We start from the raw sequence: 24,864 nt of genomic DNA, 5'->3' as shown, positions 1-24,864 counted from the left end.
AAGGGGGTACGGCAGGGTACTGCGTACCCCTAAAAGATTTAGCGGGGGTACGCAGTCCCTGCAAGAGAGGGGAGCGGCTGTCTGCTGTAAAAAATCAATGGATTCATTGTGAGCTGCGACTGCACCCACTAATCAGCCGTGACGGATTAGTTTTTCAAGAACAATCTAAAACACGACTTAATCAGTTAATAAATAACTTTTTTCCCCATTTCATATTGTTTCTGAACTCTTCGTGCTTTACTAGAGCAGCGGTGCAACACGACGATTGCGGAAGGTTTTGAGTCGATCTCGGCGGTAGGTGACAAACTGAGACCAGCACGTCCTCCTCTGGCTCGCTTAAAACGTTCGTAACTTTATTAAAGAACAACAAAAACATCAACAAAACGTGTTCAAATTAATGACCCAACAGCAATAATAATCTCAGTGATTGTTTCTACAAGGTGTTGTGCAATTCTGTGCGTTTTGGTTCCATTACCAAAATAACTAGCAGAGCAGGAGTTAAAAATTAACTAATCAACCACCGCTGTGTTCAGGGAGGCTTATTAATGATTGCAAAATAAATATCAGGCCTGAAACCCTGATATCGTAACGGACTGAATGTTATGTTTTTAACGTAATCCCTGGTCGACTTGTGGAGTGCAGGAGGTTGCCATGGCAACGGGTGTGCTTAAATGACAGAGAGACGGTGAGTAAAAAGGTGCGACTGGTTTAGAGTTGATCACCTGTTCGGGTTGTTTTACCTTTGTTTACCTTTGTCTTGGTGCATTACAGCCGCTGTAGCTTCTGAACATTCAATAAACAACGAACTTGGACTAATTACCTCGTTAGTCTGAGTATAAGTCATCAAACACGGTAAATATGTTTCATTAAGTATTTAACAAACAAATGGCTTCTACCGCAATAATTATGTGAAATTAAATTAATTGTTTAATATAAAAAATAGTTTGGTGCTGTCGGACTCAGAGGCTTTTCCTTTATCAAACAAATTTATTTTGCCTCTTATTTAGTGGAAATATTGATGTTGATGAAATTTTCTCCAAAATTATTACCTTTTTCAACTTTTATAGCTACACTGTTGAAAATGAGAAGCTAACATTCACAAATAACAGTGAAATAAAATCCAGTCCAACATCTGGTTTGAGGTGATTCCTCTGGAACCTGTTGGAGGAAAAACATCCCAACTTCAGAAGATGAGCTCYTAACGGAGCTCTGTGGTTCCTCCTATCAGTATGAGAGTCAGGGTGAGGAGGTGCCATGTTAGGAAGAGAAGTGGAAGCTGCAGGATCTTCAGAACAAACAGGTCATGATGCTGGGCTACTGATTATTCCTCTGTCTGGACACAGGATCAATAGAACCAGTTTAAAAGCTAAAATTAATGGTTATATGCCAGACATGAAAAACTGGGTGCACCCCATGCCATGATGTTCAGGATTTAGGTTTCATGGCATCTCAAGGTGTCAACATTGCAGCCAGTGGGCTGAGAGAAATACAGTTTTATTTTGTAGCAAATCAAGAGCTACCAGCTTTTATTGCTTCACAAAAAAATTAATCAGCACAGAAACTCCAAAGCACACAAAGAAGCAATATATATATATGTATATATATATATATATATATATATATATTTGTCATAGTACCCCCAAGAATTTAAAACTACTTTCACCCCTGTGTGTGTATATACACTGCTCAAAAAAATAAAGGGAACACTTTAACATGTAAGTGAACACTGAAGTGTTCCCTATATTTTTTTGAGCAGTATATATATATATATATATGTATATATATATATATATCACAGCCAGATTGATGATTGTGGCATTCTCAAAGACTAGAGCTGTTTGTGTGTTGCAGATAGAATGGGGAAAAAAATGCGGGTTAGTGGAATCTGCTGTTTGCATGTCGAAGAAAAGGGAGGAGTGTTTACCAAAATTGATTCCCTAGAAGTTATTAATCCAATCTTGAGCTGTTCTGAATCACTTGGCCAATTAAATACATTTTCTAAACTGTGTTTATAATCCTTTTGTTTTTCTTGTTTTACTAATGTTTAAAATGTATTAATCAAACATAGGGATTGTGGAGCTGTCAAACAGATGGTGTGTTAAATAATAATGAAAAATCATTAAACCTTAGAGCATTTTTTTATGAAGTGAAAATAACAGGATGTACTCACATGTTTCTATCCTACTAACTAGGTCAGAAGTTAGTATGGTTTATATTTTTGCAGACCACATATATTAAGTTTATAATATACTATATGTTTAACCTGAATTCATTATTCACTTATTGGTTCACAATTCTTAAAACCATTCTGTGTGTTTCCTTGCAGAAATATATTGAGGGATATTCTTTACTTCTTGGATCACTTTTATAACGTCCTGATGCAAAAATGGGTGCAAACTGCTTGTATCCACTGGATTCAAGTGGACATGTTTAGAGTTTTTTGTATTTAGCACAATCTGAGTTCTTACAATAACCCGAAGGATTGTATGTGTTCATATTATTTGTTTTCAGTAAAGCTGCTTGTTAGTTTTCTGAACCTCGTACGCCTGACCTCCTTTTCGTTGGAGCGCATCAAGCCTTTCTCAACAACTTTCAGCTTTTACTTTTTACAGCACCATAAAAGGTGGGAATGAAAAATGATGATTTGTGCAATCTACTTCTCTGTCAGCCATTGCTGATTGTACAGACAATTTATACATTGCTACAAAGAAGTATTTGCACCCATCTGCTTTTATGTCGCACTTAAATTATTGCTCATGTTGCTTTGATTCTTTCATGCATTTTGAGGAAATGATTGAATCTCCTGTGGCAGTCACTCAGGGGTGCCTAAACGCTTGCTATCTGCTTATTTACCCACAGCTCCTTCTTGTTACCACAGTTTTCAGCTGAACTATTGCCCCAAAGAGCACCCTCCCACACAGATTCTCCAGACTAGCAGCAGTAGCAATTAGCACACACCTGGTGGAACCGCAAGTCTGCTGAGCTTATTATAAGAACTACTTCTGAATTCAACACTCCTAAGAACAGTTGCTAAGCGGAAAGGCGGGCTGTCTGAAGTGTAAATGCCAATTCAATTTGTTGATACAATTTTCTTGTAATTTTTCTGAGCGCTTACGGTTCACTAGAGTAACCTTATCCAGACTGATGGGTATTATAACTTTTTTCTTATATGTTCCTGAATTCTTCATGATTACTCCTTTAGCCTACTTTATGTTGTCAGAACAAAAACTGTTGTTATAAAATTTTATTCAATTCATGCTTTAATGGATAGAGGATAAAGAAAAAAAAAATCTATAAATCTGGAAGGATCCAATACTTTTTTTTTTTTTTTACATTTCTGTACAGTTAAGACCATAGTCTATGTTCAGTTGAAATAAATCAGGCATGTGAACACTGCACTTACGGACCAAACTGAGAGTGTTCGTATTTTAATGTTGCGTATTTCCCTTTGATGTTTCACAGTTTTTTTTTTTCCTGTGCTGATACAAATTCACACCAATGTGGTGAAATCAGATGCATGCCTATGTCAACAAAAACACTGATCAGCTCTGGTAGCAGTTTCTTTCTAGCTGAATTCATGTTACATTTTCATTAGATGGCATCAAAAACACTTGTTGTTGGTACTTATTTTTTTACCTGTAATTCCTAAGAAGAAGGGGAAAACCAGCTGTGGCTCAAAACAGCAAGGATTATACTACTTACAGCTTAAATTGAATAAACTGTTGTAAGCTGAGTATCATGGACCGCGTGTTGCTTCCTGCACAGCCAACTGTGCTGAGTCCGTATGGACAGATATCATTGGGATAATAGTTTCATTTAATCAAAGCAGGTATAAAAACGGTTGGTGGGTCTCGGGCCATTAGGTGCCAGGTTTCCTATCCCCTGCGTTTCTCCATCCTCCATTTAGCATAATGACACTCAAACAATCAGCGCTCGTGTTGGAATATAGGCCGAGGTATTATGCTGAATAAAAGAGTGTTAATGTGTGCTACTTAAACACCCTGATCTGTAACTGTGATGTGCATTTTGCAGCAGCAGCGTGTATCTGATTACAGCAGAGGAAGCAGGCTTAAGAGTTACAGCAGTCAACAAAGAAGATTGTCTTGGATTCATTTTCTACCCCGATGTAATTCCACGCTGTGGTAACACTTGTGAATAATAACAGCCTTGTGGTCATATTTGCGCTGGGTCTCCCCATGCTGCTGTGATTTATAAGCATAGATTCCATCTGCAAACAGGCTACAAGGCCTCAGCCTACAGGGGCAGTACCCCGGGTCCAGTGCTATTTACTCAGCCAGCCGAGACCGAGCGCTCCCCTGGCAGAATCCTGTAGTCACTCGGCGTGTCTTTCTCTCCCTTTAACCTATGTGCTTACGGCTACTCTTCTGTGCAAGCAGCATGGGAAAGTGAAGAACCTACAGTGGAACTCTTCTGCATTTTACTGCAGGTTGAGCCTTACTGTGTCACTTCCTGCTGCTTAACAAATGACTGGAAACTGCAGGGAATCAGATCTTGCAGTGAAATAATGGTGACTTTATTGAGTTAGTCACACCAATTAATAAATCATGACTTAAAAAGGGCGCTTTCTTCACATTTTTAAATGATAGCAATGAATAAAAACACATCATACATTCGCCAATTGGTTCTGTTTTTGCTTTTTTTGTCACTGTTAAATATTTCAGATCGTCTGTTAGGCTTTTAAATCACGTGACGTTGTCCAGGTCCTGACGGAACGAAGCAGCCAACAGACCATCACACATCCAGCACCGTAACATTTTCTGATCCTTTTCTGAACTGCTGTTTATTTTGACAGATGTACCTGCAGGTACACTTTTTAAAATAATAATCTTTTGTCTTGTCAGTCACCAAATATTTCCCAAAAGTGGGTTATTTATGTATTTTGTGGCCAATATGAGATTGTCCTTTTTTTTGGTAAGCAGTAGGTTTTTGGACTGTGTTTTGAATCATGAATAATGATCTTAATTTTGTAACCTTGACCTTTTGAAAACTCTTAGATGAGTGATTTATGTGCTTCTAAAGTACTTTTGTTTGCAAAGTTTTCTCCATTTGTAGAACATGCCTCCTGCTGTAGCTCACTGGTCTCTCAGAGTCTTAGAAATGACTTTCAGACACTTCCCAGCAGATAGAGCTCATGAATTTCTTTAGATCAGTGCATAATGTGTTATTCATAATTTTACTATTGTATCTTTGCCTGATATGAGGATTTGTTTTATGATCTGAAACATTTAAGTGTGACAAACAAAATATTTCAAAGGAGGCAAATACTTTTTGGCAGCACTCTGTGGCTTCCCTAATGATATACAGAAACTATCTTGTGTTGCGATGCATTCTGACATTGTGTTGAGATGCTTAGAGGAAAGATGCTCCACTTAAAAGTGACGTGATAGATTAGGGAGGAGTCTCGGCAGCAAAATAATTTCCCTGGTGACCAATTTCCGGATACACTGTAAGCAAAGAAAATCAGCAACAAGCCGATGTGTCAGGCAAAGCCTTATGGAACGAGTGCAGGAGGACATGCTGAGTCACTTCTAATGAGCAGCCAGAGATAGAAATAATAATTTAAACCAGGAATCGTAGGTCATGATTCCATATATGCCACTGACTGTCCTAATTAACTCTAGACCTCATACAGTATAAGCAAAGCGTGAATGCAAAGTTGCATAAAGTGGCTGTACAGAATTGATTCAAAATAAAAAAGAAGTTTAGTTTTATGAGGTTTTATATAGATTTTTCTGTTGAATGCAGTTTCTGACTTTGGTTCTTTCATAGAAATTGATATGACTTATTTATTTGTCTCTAGTCGCAGAAAATCCATCTCGTTTCAGACATTTCCCATCATCACAATTTTTTAAGCTTAATTTTAAATTTTAAATATGTGTTCATGTATACAGAAGTGAAGAAGGTACCCTAGCAGTAAAGGTGTCTATTCACCTTTTGGCCAAATTTGGTAAAAGTTAGTGAACATTTTAAATATTGTTAACATTTAGCAGTTGACGTCATTGAGTTGTTCCCCTTCACACCATATTGCTTACAGAGTCTTCAAAATTGTTCAAACATTGCTGTTTTTGCAGCAAATCTGCACAACTCCATTCCTGTTGTAAAGGCAATCTTATCTCTTCTGTTCTCAGTAATTGGTACATAGGTTTTTGTTATTGCCACAGTACTGTGTCAGTCATCCTATTCCTGTGTAAACAATGTTATGTCAGTGACTGGTTTTGCCCTATCTAAATAGCAGTTTGCTTCACATAAACTTTCTGCCCCAGTCTTTTTGTTGAAGAATAAACGGCATAAGTTTAATCAGTTCACTATTTGCATGATAAGACGAAGGTGAAAGAAATATTTTTTTTTACAAAATGATGCACGCTGTTGAGCGTGCAATCTGTAATAGTACTAGCAAAGACAGAAGATAGCATGGACCTTAAATCCAAAAGTGTTTTTGATCATGATTAGGATCTGAAGCCTGAAGTTCTTTTTACGAGGCCCATTGTGGCTACTGCAAGATTGAATTACATGCCCCTTACTGAATATCTACCTCAGTTTATCTTTGACAGCTTGTCAACAACATCCAGTCTATGTGCAATTTGGAGGTGTGTGCTTCTCTACATTTCACAGTCTTATTCCTCTGGGTGCAGAGTAGTACATCTTTCTTTGTGTAAGGGGCCTAAAACATCCAACAGTTTTTATTATACATAATATTTGTAGATTGTTAAACATTTCTCTGACTCTGGTTGCACAACGTGAAGCGGTTTGATTTCACAGAGATAGATATTTTATTTTTAAGGTTGTGGTACATAGGCTGGGTTTATGAGAATGAAGGATATTTGCTTTCTCAAATACCTTTGACTCCTACTGCATGTTTCAAAGTAATCTCAAGCTGGAGATAATTTATATATACTGTATATATATATATGAAAATCTTTGGTCCTCAAAACTTTTTGTACATTTCTCTAGTTCTCTTCACTTCTATCAAGAACCAGGCCTTAAACAAAACAAGTACATGTATCAGATCTTGACAGCATCCCATTAAGTGATTACCTGATGCTTCTTCACGTCAGTAAAATCAGTAGTTTTTAATGGATTAGCCAGCAGAGTAATAAAATAAATTTTAATTGATTATGCTGGTGGTTTGTCATTGCCTCAGCCTTTGATATGCCAGAAAGTAGCTGATGTCAGAGCAGACATTCAAGTTAAAGTGACTGACATTGTGGCTTTTCAACTGAAATAGGGTGACAGTTTTGGCAGCAAAGGCTTACTGAAGGAATTAGAAACTGTTGCTCATTTTAACTGATTGAAGTATTTATCATCCCACTTGTTTTAATTTGATTATTCCAGGTGAACAGAAATCATAATCAAGCATTATTGGCTTTGTTCAACTTATCAGCAACTTAAAAGTAAAATTTGTTCAATTACTTAATTTATTGATTCTTTTTTTTGTGCTTATTTTTCCTTTTTGCTCTTTCATCCTGCCTCCCTCTTTGCCACATGCAAAATTTAGCACTGGAGTAGAAACAGCCTCGCTCTTCCATTCTTCATCATCTGTGGTTTGTGTCAGACCCAGACAGTCATCAGGAAAGGTCAAAGCTTTGGTAAAAGATTTAAATCAGCCCAAAGAAGAAAAAATTACCCTGACAGACTGAGGCTGAAAACTGGTAAATAAGAAAGCAAGCAGAGACTCATTCCTCATCACTTAAATCAAGGACAAACAGGGTATTGTATTTCAAAGTGCAGGCTGTGTGTGCCGTCTTAATATGATTGTATGATTATTTCAGAAAGCACACAAGGACCCTGTTCCTATTCTCCCTCTCTTCAGATCTATTAATTGTGTTTTTCTCTCTGAAATGAGGTGATCTTGACATAGCTGCCAGCAGCAACATATTTCTAAATAAAACCTGACAGGGTGAGTGTGGAAAAATAAACTGCTGGCTCACTTTTGGCAGTGGAAGAAATTGACGTATGAGGTTGTTCTTTGATACAGCTCTGAGCTGTTTTGTATTCATTCAGTTGCTTTAGCTTCTAGTGGACCGTTTACCTTTTTTTTATTTATTTTTTTTTGTATTTGTCTTCTTATTATATTAATGCTCTTGTCACACCTTCTGATGAATGCAAGAAGTGAAGCATGTATTCAGCTTGTTTTGAGGACAAAATAGGATCTTTGAAAAAAAAAATCCTCTTTAGTGTTTATTAATGTACTTAAAAAGATGAATGTGAAAAAGAAACGCACACAGCAAGGCCTATGCATCATAATATATTAGCTTACAGAAGTAAAGAATAATGAAACTATTTTAAGCTATAAAGCCATGCTTGAATAATATGTTTGCTGCAAAATGCGACAAAGCATGAACTATTACTAGGTGGTTACTTTTTATAATCTTTTTTGAAAAGACATCCATAAATATTTGTTGGGTTTTTGCTCTTTAGTTTATAAAAATAGTCATAGTTTAGCATTTTTTCCTGTTTTTGTGTGGATGTCTCTTTTGTTTTGTAAATAATCACTTAAGATCAGGCATTTGCTAAATCTGAGTCCCAGTCTAGTAAGTAGAAAATATCAAGGCTATATATATGCTTGGAAACTCATTAGCTATAAAGGGCACTGGATTTCATTAATATTACATATTCTACATTATTATTATGATTGTGTCCCACTTAATTCACTCACCAGTGATGTTGCAGAAGCCACATTATCTGCTTTTCTTGAAACTCTTGGGTTTTCCTTTGTAACCGTGGCTTTTATCTGACAAAAACATGCTGATCCACATGGGTTTATCTAGGTTAAGGAAGTTACTGTGAAGTTCTGATAAAAAGTCACCTAATATGTGAGATTTAATTGCTTTTAACATGTATGTTTGTATGTTTGACTCGACTCAACTTAATGCCTTACCCCTACTGGCAGTAGTTTATACACTGCTCAAAAAACTAAAAGGGAACACTTTAACATTTAAGTGAACACTGAAGTGTTCCCTTTATTTTTTGAGCAGTATATTTCCAGCAGAAAGCCAAAACAAGCACATGTATTTTATGTTTTGATGTCAAAAGCAGTTCTGTCTAACTCTGTGCTGACAAAACTTATAAGATTGGTCGACTTCCTCAAAATGTAATGTCTCGTGTTTCATCTGCTTTCTGTGTAAATCTGCTTTTTACACAGCAATATTCTGGACTGGTGTTAAACCTTGTGATCCAAGTAGGAGCTCACAAGTCAGAGTAAAATTAACAATTGATTATTTATAGCCATGTCCAATCTATTTTTTTTATTTATTATTTTACTATTTTGTGTCTCTGAAGGATAGTGCCACACTGTCAACAGTGATCTGTGAACAGCTTACTGAGTATGCATTGTGAAAACTTTTCTTCATGTAGACAACCACTTGAGGACTCAAGTATGTGGGAGTCTTCATGGTTTTCGTAAATAGAGCATCTGCCCTACTGCTATACATCGTAACCCTCCTCATTTAACTCTCATATGCATAAATACGTGAGTCTAAATTATAATGAGTCAGTGACAATCATTTGCAGCTTATTCAGAGAAATGTTAACTGTAGCTGAAAAAGGAGAACAAGCAGTCTGCTTTTAGACAACTTAGTTGCTCGCCATAGCGTCTCCTACTTGTTGAGAAGTGAGAGACCAATTCATTTATTCAAGTCACTTTCCAGATGTCTCCAATAAGAAAGATTATTGAACACATGATGCAGAGGGACCAGAGAATGAAGCAGCCAACTCTGTTTTTATTTAAATGTTTATTTAAATGTTTTCAGATTTTTATTCTTTACTGGTCTTTATTGAACAGTAAATTGACAGTAAATATGGTTGAGAGAAAAGGGGAGGACATGCTGTAAATGACCTGAGACAGAGAATCGAACCCAGGACAGCCGCTTCGAGGACTGTAGCCTCTGCAGACTTTACTAACCGAGGCACCCGATGCCCTGTGATTGTCATTTTAATGGGTAAAAACACTTAGCTTATTTGGAAGAACTGCTTATATTAATATGCATGACCTATAATACAGATATGCAAGCCAAGCTCACAAATAGGCCATTTTTAAAAACATTTTTTTCTTCAAAGCACAGCTGCATAGCTTGCTTTGCATTGTGGGTGTTGCTGGCATAAAATCACAGACAGTACATCATTAACAGGAAACGGGAGTTAAATTTAATCAGACTCTGTTAGAGATTACTTTAAGACATTGTTATTGTGTCAGACTGGTCCATCCATTTATGTGGATATGTGTTTCTGCTGTTGAGTAACTGGGGTTTATGTTAGGCACTGAAAAACCTACTTGGATCACAGTTGGCAGCTAAAACTCTCAGGTTTGCTATCATGTCTAAATAAAGAAATGTCATAAATTTATGTATAAGTTTAAGCTGTAGGCCACAGACAGAATCAGGGCTTAGTTAGATATTCGTGTGTTATTAGGTAACACGCTCTACTGTACATGTACCTATGAATTTACATGAGTGGGTTTCACTGTTCCCCTTTGGCAAAATAAGCTAACTACTGCTGTTATGGATACTGACTATTAATAGCCTCTGTCCCAAATGAAATTTCACCAGACATCATCTTTAACACGCTGTGATCCTGACTTTTCTTCAAATATATATTCGAACTGTGTATATTGTAGACTTTAGAAGCCTGTTGTTTAAAAACAGCAGCTTTAACTTGTATAACTGTGTGCATTGTAAATGGGAGCTGCATCAATATTCACATTATAGTTGTACATTAGCATTGCAGGGATTTATGCAATGAGTTCTGTAAATTGCTTCTCCTGGGAACAAACAGGTGAAGGCAAACAGAGGTAAACAGCCTCTATCCAAAGGTAAACGTTGTGTGTCCCACAATGCCTGCAGTTTAATGCACATGTATAATGGGCAGGTACATAGTTCATTATGTCTAAATTCCTCTGCTGCGGATTTCAAACAGAAAATCACATCGTTGTGTTTTCAATTAAAGATAAACATAGTCATGGCATCTGCATCTTCTTCACAATCTTGTTATACATTGAAATGTCATTATTTTTTGGTTGCATATTAATTACTACTTTGTTCTTCTTTTTTTTTTGCACAGGCCTTCCCATGCATTTCCACAGGCATCTATGGTAAGCTTTAAACGTTCCTCAAAATGATTTATTCCCTTTGCATGTTCTACATGTATTTTTCTCACATAACTTTGCAAACACTCTTGTTTCAGTATAAATTATAGCTATCATTTTCAACCAAAAACTTTTCTTTTATCATATACAAGGAAAAGCAGTGTAGAAGAAGGTTAACAAAATAAAGACACATGACTTTTGTCCTCTCATGGGGCCCAAGCGAATGTGCTGGAAGGCATCCCTGGAAAAGAGGAGGTGTGCTCATTGCACTTAAACAAAGTCACTTGCAAAAAGTCACAGAAGAAAACTTTACAGCTGTTGGGATAAACTGAATTAGGAGTTCTTTGTCTTAGCAAAGTTGGATACAAGAAAATTAGTTGTTGCTGTTTAGTGAAATTTTAATTTCCCCTGTGGAGAGGATTTCTTTTTTTCCTTGTCATCATGCAGTTTATTATTTGCATTGAATTAGCATACAGCTTCAATAATATCAGCAGGAGCCAAATGTTTATGGATTAATTAACATGCTAATCTTCCTTGTCTGTAACTGACAATAAGTCAGCTCTATTGTATTTCAAGTAGACAGTGACAACTTCTGTAAAATTGAGCACGATTTTTGAAAAACAGAAAAAAGTTAGTCAGTCCAGAACATTTCTGAGCACAATGAGTAAAAAAAACTGAAAAATTAAAGCATCTTAAGTCCAATTATTTAAAAAAATATATGAACTCTGTGTTAAAAATACTGCAGTGCTAACATTAATTTTCTTACAGTTGGAATATGTATATATTTCACCAAAGCTTGATTTAATTTAGCAAGCGGCATCTTTTACTACTGCAGCATAATGTGAAGTTAAAGTAGAAATAATTATTGAAATCACAGTTGGCACAATTATTGATTCCTCTATCTTTTTAAAATAAATGCTACTAAAACATTCCTCATACTGATCAGAGTTTGTTAGAATTTCCAATTACCAAGTAATGAATTTCTCAGCGTTTCTCTGGGGTATAAAAGGGACGTGACACAGTCCAATTTCTTCGAGCCACTGGCAACAAGGCTGAACATTAACACAAGTTTGCCTTCCCCCCACTCAGAGTGAGGAAAATAGCAAGAAGGGTATAAAAAAAATAAAAAATAGCGACAGCAAACAAAATAACTACCAAACTCACTTTGAGATTTGCTGCAAGTCTCCATGTCAGTTATTGTATAATATTTACATGCCAACTGGTCGTTTGGGAGGCATGCCATGATGTTTTTATTTTTTCCTGGCCTACCATAAAAATAAAATAAACATGCTGATTTTGCTCAAACCTAAGCAGATATTCAGTTGAAACTGTGTGGCTAAACATAACTTAAATTGAACTTTTTACCCACAAACACTTCATGTGTGTTAGGAGTGAAGAAAATAATAAATATGTGGAAAACAAATAACTTACTCTTCATGGTGAAGAATTTATGATGCTGTGGGCCTGTTTCTTTTTTTAAAAACCACAGGGAACCATAGTAAAGTGCGAGGTATCATTAATGTAGAAATATTAGGAGATTTTAAATAAACACTGAAGACAGGATGACTGCTGAGCCAAATCAGAAAGTGGGTCATCTCTGGGTCATTTAACAAAATGGTGATCCAAGTTATATATCCAGAAGAGAGACTGTGCAAACAGCAATGGTCATAGATCCCCCCTCTCTGTAAGCTTATGAAATATTAATTTAGAGCATATTTGTCCTGTAATTTTTGTGTGAGATAATGGTGCTTTAAATGTTTTTACAGGGAGTGGTGATGCGGTAAATGTGACTGGCGCCATTTGTACTTCCAAACAATGCATTCCCTTCAATTTGAAGGACAAATTCTAATTAATAATATTAATTAATAAACAGGAACATTTAACCATGGAATTATCTATGTTGTAAAATAAAAAGGCAATGCTTACATATACAGATAGGCACATGCATTATAATGCAGCTATATGTGCAAAACTGGAATCACTCACAAAGGTCCAGTAAAGGGGCCTGGGTTCACAGACAGTCCACATCTGTTTGTTTTCTCCTAATAGTCATTAAAAAAGATGCAATTTCCAACCAAAGCCATCACCTTTCCTCCTTTATTAAATCGGCACTATAACTAACCAGCAGCTGTCACCGAGGGACCCTGAATTACTAAACGCAGAGGAGCACTGATTACACAGCCTGACAGACTTTGGCAGTGCTCATTAAACCGGCTGAAACTTCCCTGAATGTTAATGGCTACAAAATGTCCACGCATCCTCATGCAGTGCTAAATTTTCTTATTAGTATAGAGCAGTGTGTGTGTGTTGTAAAACATGCTTATGAATTACCAGATGTTTACACCTATATTATCTTCAGAGTTAATACTTTCTTCGGTGTTTGCTTTTTTTTTTAATGTATAATTTCTTATTGTCGCACTGCACAACGTACCTTTTTTTGTTGTTTTTATTTATGAGCACATCTGAAAATCTTATTACTGAACACCTAAGGATATAATCACTTTATCTTTCTAGTTGCTTCTCTTTTTTTTTTTTTGTTCTGTTTTTTGTTATACAACTTTGGTGTTAGTGACAGATTCCATACATTGTACAACAGATCCTCATTAATTTTATCCTATGATGGATGTTATGAAATACCAAGGAGTTGCTTACACACATTCTGCGGTGGGAACACAAAGGCTGTCCTAGAGCGCGCGCGACAAAGAGAGCTGTAGTTTGCTGTGTATTCTGCTGCTGCTGACTAGGCCACAACTTATTGCTGTTTATCGTTGTACTGTGTGCTGCTTCACCAGTGGGAGCCTGTCGTAGCACTCCACCAGGAGCGCCCTAACATCAAAGAATAGTGTCTGCAGAGCCAAGCATGCAGTAGTGGGGAGGAATTAAACAGCCTGTTCAATAAATAAACAGCTTAGCGCTTCCCATAACTGCATCTTCACAGAACAATACAGCTGATTAAGACTAAAGATCCTCACACAGCAGAGGGCAAATAGAGGAGGGACTTTGAAAGTAACTTGAGCATACGGCTTTGCAGCCTCTGTGATGTTGTTCTCTGACTCCTCGCTGTGCCCCCAGAGTGCTGCTGTGCTCTGAGAGAGGCCTTGCTCTCTTGTCAGGAGGTTTGACATTTTCTGTACATTTTAGATAACCTTTAAGGTCAGCTACCATTTCAGCAACGTAAACAAAAGCCTTTTGGAGTGTGAGTCACATCTTCCTCATGTCTTTCCTCCTGTGTTCTTTTTTTTTTATCTGCCTCTGTGGTATGCGCGTCTTTGGCTGTAAATCAAGTAACAACTGATTAGGTTTGGCAACAATCCATTGAAATCTGCAATCATCCATTGTTTGAAACTTAGAAGAAACCCTGTATATTAAATTGATGAGGCTTTGTGTTGTGTTTTTAAGAGTAAGTTCAAAGCTGTTTGAAGAAAAATAGCTTATCCAAAATGGCTGACTGTCTGTAATCGTAAGTTATGTGTTATCACCAACAGCCAGTATCTGGAAATGCGCACCTCTGTTTGGACATTTCACTTACAACAGTTCTTTTTTGCCAGATCACATTAATTTACCATTATGATATTATTATGTGGGGGTCTTATAAGAAGAGACTTTGTTAAGGATAATGGGGATCTACAGCAGTACATGTAAACTGTAAAGTTTAATATTAATTGACAATGTGTCACAATTTCGATGTGAACCTGCTTTTCAGTGGAATAGATTGATGACCTTTGTGGAACTGAAAATAGATCTGTTTAAAAAAAATCGGATCATTATTATCTGTTTAGCAAAGCTCTCATATTACGACCTCACTTCTGATTAATAGATCAGTATCTTTTAAGGTCGTCTCTCTTGGAAGACTATTTTTCTAAGAAGAAACACAAACTGAACCTTAGGATCAGTTTTAATCAAAACCTACCTGATTGAATCAATTAAGGAATAACTACTCTTTCCAGATTTAGTTGTCTGGCACAATATCCAAACAACTGTTGTCCAGAAACCTGACCATTTCTTAAGCTGAGAGAGACAGAGGTGAAAAGCTGCAAGCTTGTTTACAAAAACAGTCAAGAGATGTAAAATATTCTGTGAACGTGAGCCCTGCTACCATGAAAAGCAATTGATCGCTATGTTCATCCTCCTCTTGGGCCCTAAAACCACCAACGTCGTCTTCTTCCTTGTTGGAATTGAACACTCTCAGAATTCACTACACACTTTCTCAGTTTCTCTTTCATTGTTGCTCCCAATGTCACTTTTGTCTCAAGGCAAATTCACCCTTAAGGTTTTGCTGTCCTCTTCAACACACAGCAGTCCAGCCTTTGAAAACCCATTGGTAAAAATCTGTATATTAGCCATATTGTCATTTAAGCCGCAGTATTCAAAGTGTGTAAAAAAATAAAAAAATAAAAAAAGTTGTAGCTTATAGTCTGAAAGTTATGTTTTATTATGAGCACTGTTAGCTGAAAACATTGAAGACAGAACAAAACACAGGAGATTACGTCTGCGAGATTGTTGTATCATGTGAAGGTAATGTCAAAGAACTCTCACGGAAAGTCCAACACTTGGAGGAATTAATGCCGTCAAATGTCAAAATCGCTCCTGATGAGGAAAGGGGGCAGCAGGATAAAAAAAAAAACACTTACATTCAACATCATATCCAAGACATTGGTATAATATTTCCCACATTGCAATAGATTTTAGCTTATTGTTTATTACTAGGATTTGAGAGAGAAAAATGTACATGATAATTTGAAGTTATTCACATACACGTTTGTGGTTAAATTCACCATATTTACAATAGAGTCACATTGACCCAATTGCACTCATAAATGTGCACACATTCATAAACTAATATGTAGATCAGTAGGTAATTTGGGTTTAATTGCCTTACCCTGGGGACACATTGACATGTAGCTGGATATAGATTAAATCAAACCCACAGCCATCCAATTGCAAGAGGAGGATTCTTATTGTTAATCCCCTTAAAATGACAGTAATCAAAATCTGATACCCACAAATGTCTCTCATTTTTACAAACACAGTCCAGCTAAATTCACGTCTGTTCTGTTTAAGTCTGCTTGCTATAATAATGGCTTGCTTCATAAAGGTTGTTAAAATCACTGCTTAGTTGTTGTTAATATTAAACAATCTGGATTGGATGTTTCTTCATTCCTTTATGTCAACTTCCAAAGTTGGCAACACTGCTGTCCTAGTTCTAGACTTGAATTGCAGCTGGAAGGCAAATTTATTCCCCCCCTTGTTGTGACAGAGAAATTAGGAACAAGTTATCCAAGGCCTTTGTGTGATGAGGAAAAACAGATTTGTCAGGAAAGCTAATGCTAATTGACACTCTCCAACACGCCTCCGTCTTCCAAAGGACTCCATCTCCACTGACAGATGTCGGCAGGACAGGGAGGTTGGGTTGTAGTAAGGGAGCGCGGGTTGTACCTCAGACGCTCGGAAAGAAAAATGAGGGCTCACACTGCGCTGACAGTCCAATCCCTCAGTCCGGCCCATTAGCCACAACAGAATTTCTGCACAGATAGTGTGTCGGAGGTACCACCCATAAACAAACTGGTGCCCACCGTGGGCCACGAGGTCACCCAGCATGATAGAGGTTATTAAGTGCTGCTTCTGTTTGGACATCAATCACAGGTGTGCAAGTCGGGTTTAAATGGATTATTCCTTCCAAGGAGAAGACACCTCTCAATGTCTCCCTGCAAAAGAGCCAAGGGTCCAACTACCTCGACTTAGAGAGGTCACTTTCTCTTTTAGTGTCTCGTTCTTTTCTGTCCTTCCTCTAACACATTCTTGGAACAGTTTTTTTTTTTTTTTCACATAAACTAGAAGCACAGTCAACTCCACTTGTATAAAGTTCTATTTTAGGATCCAGCATAGACCAGTGGTTTCCAAAACGTTAGAGGAAAAAGAGAGAAAATCTTGACCCCATCACCATGACCTCGGCAACACTGGAAAAAAATTGCCAAGATCATTTTTAGTTAACAATTTATGTTGATTTCATTTCTTTTTACATCAATTTTTGTTTTCTCAAAAAAGTAAAAATATCAAAACAACACGAGCTATTTTCTTTTGTTTCTAAAAACCACTCAAGTAATAACAGCACTCCCCTCAGACAATAGAAATAAAGTTAATTGCTCCATAATAGATGCAACAAATTGTCAAATTCTGCACTTTGCAATTATATTGAGAACATGGGAGCACATTTCAACTACACTTTAAAAGTTCAGTGTCGCTCCGGTTAAAATTAAATTAATTTTTGGTACAAATTTCATTAGTGAGCTGCTCATGTGACTTTATCATGGTTTGCTGGCTCAGTGCTCTCCACACTAAGCATTGAAAGGAATCACTGGCATAAAAAACGTTTTTCCAAGTTGTTTTGCTGTTTGTATTTGGATTACCTTTATTAATGCTCAATAGAAACTTGGAGAACCACTACTTGCAAGGTGAATCCAAAGCTGATTAACTACACTTAACCATATAAATTAGGCTGTCCTAGTAAATATATACATAAAAAAGCTTTATTTCAAATTTAAGTTGCTATAAAACTAATTGAGAAACATTTTTTTCCTTGCATTTTCTTTGATTTTGAAAATATAAAGCAAGACGTTTGCGTGCAAAGTTTGCAAAGTTTAACTTGTACCTGTTTTCATGAAGTAAAAGCAGTGAGAACTGCTAATAAATGGTTTATTACGACACTTATGTTCCTAAGCATAGCAACTAGAGATGTGCTGACCAGGTTTTTTCCTGCCGATACCGATACCGATCACCCAGGAGGGCCGATCATCGATACCGACCACATAATTATTATTGTTTTAATCATAAGCAGTACCGGTTATATGGAAATAGAATTCACCTTAATTTAGATAAAAGCTTTTAAATAGCTTTTTCCAAGAAAAAAACAAAGCAAAACAAAACAGGCATTGTGCAAATTGTACTGCTATCGATAATACTATCTTTAGCAGACTGAAAACATGAAGGCTCTGAAGAGGTTAAATAATGCAAAAAGTCAAAATAAAACCTCTCAACATTGCCAAAAGATTTAAGTATAAAACTTAACATTCAAAGGCAAATACAGGATCCATTACAATAAACAATCCTGAGTTACTGAATGAAAACTTCCTGATAGCATGGCGGCTAGCTGATTACTGCTAGTTCTGAGTGGCTGTTCCTGACTGAGCGGCGTAATTATGCAGAACAGGGAGGAGATCGAATAATTTTTTCAGAGATTATCTGTCTCATGTTAGGACAGCGAAAGTTTTAATACGTGTGTAAAATTAATTTTTTTAAGTTAGGTGCTGCAGCTTTAGGCAGAGGTTCGGTGTGAGAGTCACTACCAGGTGGAGCAGAAGCGGCGCTCCGTCTGTGAAATATTACTACCTGTAGCGCGTAGCAGAGGTTCAACAGCGAGAGCAGAACCAGCGTCTTACATCGCAGCTCGAAGACTTAAATAATTTTGYSGGTTATTTGTTTAGCTTTCTGACCGTCATGCTAATCCGGGTGAGTGTTTGTAGCTGTGCGTTGCTTTACCTGCTATCTTTTTACTGCAGTGAGCCTCGATGTAGTCAAACTCCGTCAAGTATGGCATTGTTTTTTATGCCATATTAGATTCGTCGTGTTGATGCATTTTGACGTGCTTCACCCCACGTGCTTCAATTTTCCGCCGCAACACGCAAACTTCCCCATTCACTCAGTGCGTTATAGTTCCACATCGCTTWSKATTTGTTGCTGCGCATTTGCGCAGTGTGAAGGAAAGAGGAGACCAGCTGCACAGGCAGGCTGCGAAATGAGAAGCAGGTGATCGGTTTGTGTGATCGGCAACAAGAGACTGTGATCGGCGATCACCGATCAAACACTTTTTCACGGAAATCGGCCGATTATGATCGGAGGCCGATCAATCGGCACACCTCTAATAGCAACCATGCTGGATTTCGAGGTTGAGGCAGAAGAGACCCCTGATGTTTTCACTTGAAACTGACATTTTCAACATTTCAACTTGAAACAAGTCATTGGAAATCAAAGCATATCTTCCAGCTAAGCATTCAGGGCCAATCTATAGCAGTATTTTCCCTTCCTTTATGTCTTTTAAAGAAAAATCTGAACAAAGCTAACAAAAACTAACACCTCTATTACTGCTTTAATTTGTGTCAGTATATTTTCTGAGGTTGTGCTTATTTCAGAAAGTTAGGCAAACCTACTGCAGAAACCTTAGCCTTGCAAGGATCACATTGGACACTGAAAGAGCATTTTCCAGCAGCCTTGTGATGACTGGTACACTCCAGGAGACGTCTGTTCAGATTAATGTTTGCATGGAGCTGAGGATTGACGGGTAGGATGTGAACGCAAGGACATGAAGATTACGTGTACTGTTTGCCTGACAGATACCCTCTCAAGCATGCATTTATAACCCTATCAAAATAATCAGAGGTGCTCAGCGCAGCAGAGCTGCCACTCTACTTTGGACAAATATTTCCCTGTTTATGGCTAACCTTCCACCTTTGGTGCATCTGTCTCCGTGACGGATCTGCAGATTGTTGACAAAGGAGTTTCAGCACTGGCTGGTGCCTGTGGGAGATATGTGGTTGTAATCCAGCCAAGCTCTACTGGTATGTCCACAGTGCTCCTCTGTACAGATCAAAGGTGTTTCACAGCAAAGATTTTTTTATTTTTTTTCCTTTCGCCAGCATCATGCTCTGGCTTTCTTCATCCTTGTCTAGGATTAGGAGGGTGCCAGATATTCATGGCACCTTATCTCTTAACGTTGATGGCTTTCTGCTTGCTAGCCAGAGATGGCTTGGGAAAATGTACCCCCTCTCTTAAAGCCTAGGATTTACTACACGGAGCTTAGTCCGGCTGGGTTTGGGAATTTCAAGGTGCGTCGGAGCAATATGTGGTATCTGTGGGCAGCAGAGTGGCAACAGGAACTTTGTAGCCCATTTAATAGAGTCACACAGCTTGCATTGTGCTAAACACTTGCTTTGCTCCAACATTGTCATGGATGATAAGCCAAATGTAAAAGCACTGAGTAATCTCAGGTCAATAAGTGCTTCTGCAAAGAGTGGTTTGTGCTTAACTCCTGCAGATCACACAGAGTTGAGAATGTTTTGGGTTTTTAAAAAAAAGTAAATTAGGGAGTTTCAGTTTTAGCATTTAGGACATTCCAGCCTTCACCTTTATGGAATGTTTCCAAGGAAGGTCATAAACTGTTTTGCCACGGAGGCTACTTTTCCATCTTTCCGCCTCTTTTTCTGCCTCTCTTCCTCATTCAGCAGCCTCCCATCTCTCTTTGTCTCTGTAACCTTCTGTGGGCTTCAAAGTCGGTCACGGCCCCGCTGTCGTGTTGCACTGCTGGTGTAAGAGCTGCTCCGGGCAGTTTGACACCCACGCTTCGGCGTATGGAGTCCTGGGGCGCTACTCCGTCCTCCACCCCGGGTCACCTCACCTCTCCTCTGGGCCCTTTTGGGGTGACAACCCTACTTCCCAGCGTGCTTTCCACATGAACACGCAGCTCTGCTTCCCTCAACTAGAGCAGCCCGCAAAAGTGCTGCCTTCACTTACTGATTTCTTCCTCTCGTTCAAACTGCCATCAGCTAATCTGCGTTATATTGTATCACACCTTAAGTGGTTCATTCTGCCTGTCTGTCAGGGCCTGGATTTTGAAAAGAGGGACTCGTATTATGCGTCTTAATGAAGATATATTCACCTACATGTAAAATAGTTTATGAAAAATAACTGAGATGATAACATGATGGATGTGCTTGCTTTTTGTGTTGTGACGCCATCATTTCACTCAGTCTGAAGACAAAAACTTTTAGCTTTTTAAACATTGTTTCTTGTTTTATATTTGTATAATTTAAGACTATATTTTCTGAGTCACTAATACCAGGAAGGAAGATTTAATGAGCATGTTTAAACATAGAAGATTGGACAAAAATGTATTTTCTTTTTAAAAAACTTGTTTTAAATGTTATATCTCTATAACAGGAGTAAGACAAGATTATCTTCCTAATAAAACAACATTGAACCACACCATTTTAAATATATTTAATTAGCATTTAAACATATTCCAAAACAAGCTAGAAGGAACTAATGGCGCACTGGGAGACGCTGCCTTCTACCTGTATGATATCAAATGCCATGAACTTAATTTGGCATTTACAAACTGTTTTAGCTTTTTTTCAGGGTCTTATGCAAACATTCTCACAAAGTGCCTTCGTAAAACATGCCACGTGCCATTGGATCCTTTTTCTCCGGATGCTGCTCTCTGCTGGGTGATAAAGTAGAGAAGCCTTCAGCTGAAATAACACTGCACCACCTGAGCCCTCATCAGGGGCGCTGCACCGCACATTTCCCATCAGTGCACCTCACTAAGACAAATCTCTCTGAGCCAGCCATATTCCCAGCATAGTAGAGAGGCGAGCCAAATCGAGCAGAGACCCTGGAGGGCCCACCATCACTGTGGCTAATGCTAGCGCCTCACCACCTGACAGATTGGCTTCTCCTAAACGCTGCACACAGGAAACCCTAGAAAGGAGGCAGTCGAGGGGAAGAGATGTAAGAGCAGCACAGAATTTGTGCATTTTGTGTGCACTTCAGCATATAAAGGACTCGGCTCAATCCTGTGCTGCACATCTTTCAGAAAGTGGATTGTGTCAGCAGTGCTGCCGGTGGTGCCTGGACTCGGAAGCCCAGGAGTGGTGCTAGAGGTTGAGTTTTAAAGTACTTTATTGTATCCATTCCTCTCAGTTTAAATATACTTGGCCAAGCTGAAAGAGACAGAGGCAAAGAGAGAGGAGAGGAGAGGAAAGTTTAAAGTAGCATGATGAGAGAAAGCTGCTGATCCACTGAAATTGGTGCTGTCATAACTTTGTAACTTTGAGTTCCTCTGCCAGGCCACCTGCAGCTCAACTGATACTTCTTTTCCTGCCAGATCTCATTTTTTTGTCTGTATTGCTTCTGTATGTATTGCTTTAATAGTTTTTTTTTTTTTTAATTAGGCCTCTGGTTCACTTCTTTCAACCCATGTTCTGTCCAGCTCTGCTATGATTAATAGGTGTAGTTGTCAAATCAATAGACAATTTATAGAAACTGCTCTGAACGGATTGAATGCTCTCTTTAGCTCATTTATGGTGACATGGAGGAACTATTATTATGTTTTAGTCTCTGTTTTGCAGGTAGTTTACCAGCCCGTGTTCAGACTCGGGGGACAGAGGTAGATACTTAATTCTTTATTTACATTTTTTTGTTCATTTGTTTATGTGCTTCTGACACTTCTTGTGTCTGTGCTAACTGAACAGCTGGTCCCATCTCCCCGAAACTACTTTCCTCAGCTTTCCTGTCTGCTGCACATCTGTTTGCCTATGTTACTTGATGTGCAAGTTGGGTGTCGGTACACCTGCACAGGTGTGAGAACAGCTTCTTAAAAGGAAGCATCAGCAGGAAAAAAAAAGATACATCTGAAAAGGTTAAGTGTGCTTGAGATGTAGGAGAAATCAGGTGACTAGAAGATTTTGGCATTCTGGATTAGCTCCTGAGCGCATGGCTCTTGGGGGCTCCTGTTAAAGGACAGGAGCCGTGAACAGACTTTGCACTGTCTGCAGATGCTGCAGAACAGAGCTGTAGGAGCAGGATGGCAGTCGCTGCTGGCTGGTATGCAGCTCACATCTTGCCTCACCCTGAGCTTGAACGGGAACTTGGCGAGGGCTTGGCAGTGTCTCAGCCCCCTCTACTCTCATCAGTGTAACTTGGCCACTCCTGTCAAGCTGAGAAAGAGGAGGAGGAAAACAGAGAAAAGGGGAGAGGCATCAACAGCAGTCGCATAGGTGAAGACCTAGAGCATAAATCTGCATATGTTGTTTATTGACTATTTAAGCAGGTGATTATGAGAATTTTGGTAGAAGTTACTGAGTGGCTTTGACGGGAGGAGTCACAGATACAGAAAAAAAATCAATAAATGTTCAGGTTAAGTCTTTACGTCCTTTCAGTTTCCTTTACATCTGTATGAAAGGACAGGTTGATGCTGTTCTTGTAAAGCTGTTTCATGGGTCACACACTGATGTCAATGATTGAACAAAATAAAAAAAAAGTCTACATTTGAAAATATGACCCATGTGCTAACTAACAAGGTAGAATGTGACCTGGCCACTGGATCCAGTTGATGCTGGTTGAAATTGAGGTGTTAACCTTTGTTGTTAGACTGTCTGCTGCAACCTGTAGTTCTTTACGGGGTCGGGGGTTTTAAACGGAGTCTTAAATCCTGCCTGGGTCACAGCGACTGAAGAAACATGCCATGCTTGTTTGTTGGCATCGCATTTTGCGCTGGACACATGTTGCTGACAGGATACTTACAGGACAGCCAGCAGCTAACTACCTTATGGAATACATTCAAAACTTAAAATATTTCTTCAAAAACACAAGCAGCAAGATTAAGTCATGAATTTGCAATCCTGTATTGATGACAAAAGAGTCAGAACTTTCTATTTTGTCGTCTTAATGATTGTCCAGACCTTTCTACATAAGGTCTGGACTTATGTAGAAATGTTTTCATCTCCTTGAGATCCACTTTTTTCTACTTTGAACTTGATGATTTCTGGCGTTGTCATCTCATAAAATGCCTGGAAATGAAATGCATGTAATAATGGAAGAAACGTGGTCATTCTGTGTTTTTGTGTAGACAGCTGACCTAATTTTTTTGGACTTCTAACAGTGCTGAACATGACCTGACCAACTGAAGCAACCTTAAATTATAAAACTGCCCCCACAAGCTTGAACGATGGGCTTAAGACATCATGCATCACTTCCTCCACCTAGGTTCTTACCCCAATGCACCCAATGCTGCTGGATCAGGGTTAATGTGTAGTCATCCAAATGTAATACCTTTTTCCATCATTTAGGTGTTCAGTTATTATCCCTTGTGGAAAACTTAAATTTTACTTTTTGACTATAGGCTTGATGTCAAGCAATTTTCTTCAGACGATGCATTGAACAGAGTTAAATCCTTACAAAATGGAAGAAAAATATGGGTGTTGTCTGATCACTATTTTCTCTCCACCTTTCCCCTGGCAAAATGATTGTTAATCGCTGTCTTTTCACATTTTTACTCAAGTATTGTACAATTCTTTATTATACTTTAGCAGTCTAAGTGTTCTCTTTGTCCCCATCTTTGATGTCCATCAATAATCTGACACATACGGGATCATAATGAGAGGCAGGTAAAGTTGAAATCACCGAATGCAGAAATACAATATTAAACTCAGTTTAGCTTTATAGCTTCTCAACACAGGAAACCCTGTGTGATCTCAAAACACTTTAAAAGTATCCAGTTCCAGTTCATATCTGGGTAAATGTATCAGTTTAGTCAGAAATTCAGTTAGGTTCACATGCAGTTCAGTCAAATTATGTAATTTAAGAAAATTCAACAGATTCCAGGGTTTCCCCCAGAAAACTTGCTAAGCCCAGTGGTCAGGGCTCCACTGGTGGTCCACCGTGTTTTTGTATTAAAAGATGTTAAGTAGACAATAAAAGTAAAAATATCACTGGGTAATTATATGTTATGGGAAAACATCGTCAGTAAACTGCTATATAAACCCACAACTAGCCTTAAAAACAACTAATCAAAAAATACAATTAAAATAAATATCAATTATGTTCACTTCTGTTAAATCCAAATTAAGTCAGCGGCTCCATCAGGCCCCCCAGGGCTTCAGGGGCCCCATAAATGCTAATATTTTAACATAGACCACAGATATATAAATGTA

At 38.2% G+C, this 24,864-nt stretch overlaps 1 protein-coding gene across 1 annotated transcript in view; it reads left to right on the top strand.

Annotated features, from left to right (window-relative positions):
* Positions 1-24,864, top strand: part of macrod2 (mono-ADP ribosylhydrolase 2) — a 470,949-nt gene that overhangs the window by 329,722 nt on the left and 116,363 nt on the right. The window contains exon 7 of the mRNA XM_008430201.2: positions 11,077-11,107. Coding sequence (XP_008428423.1) covers positions 11,077-11,107 — 31 coding nt within the window. The remainder of the gene's footprint in view (positions 1-11,076; positions 11,108-24,864) is intronic.

This window comes from Poecilia reticulata, linkage group LG15, assembly GCF_000633615.1.
Source record: "Poecilia reticulata strain Guanapo linkage group LG15, Guppy_female_1.0+MT, whole genome shotgun sequence".
NCBI lineage: Eukaryota > Metazoa > Chordata > Actinopteri > Cyprinodontiformes > Poeciliidae > Poecilia > Poecilia reticulata.
The sequence above is the reverse complement of the archived record's forward strand: the minus strand, read 5'-3'. Positions and strand labels throughout refer to the sequence as shown.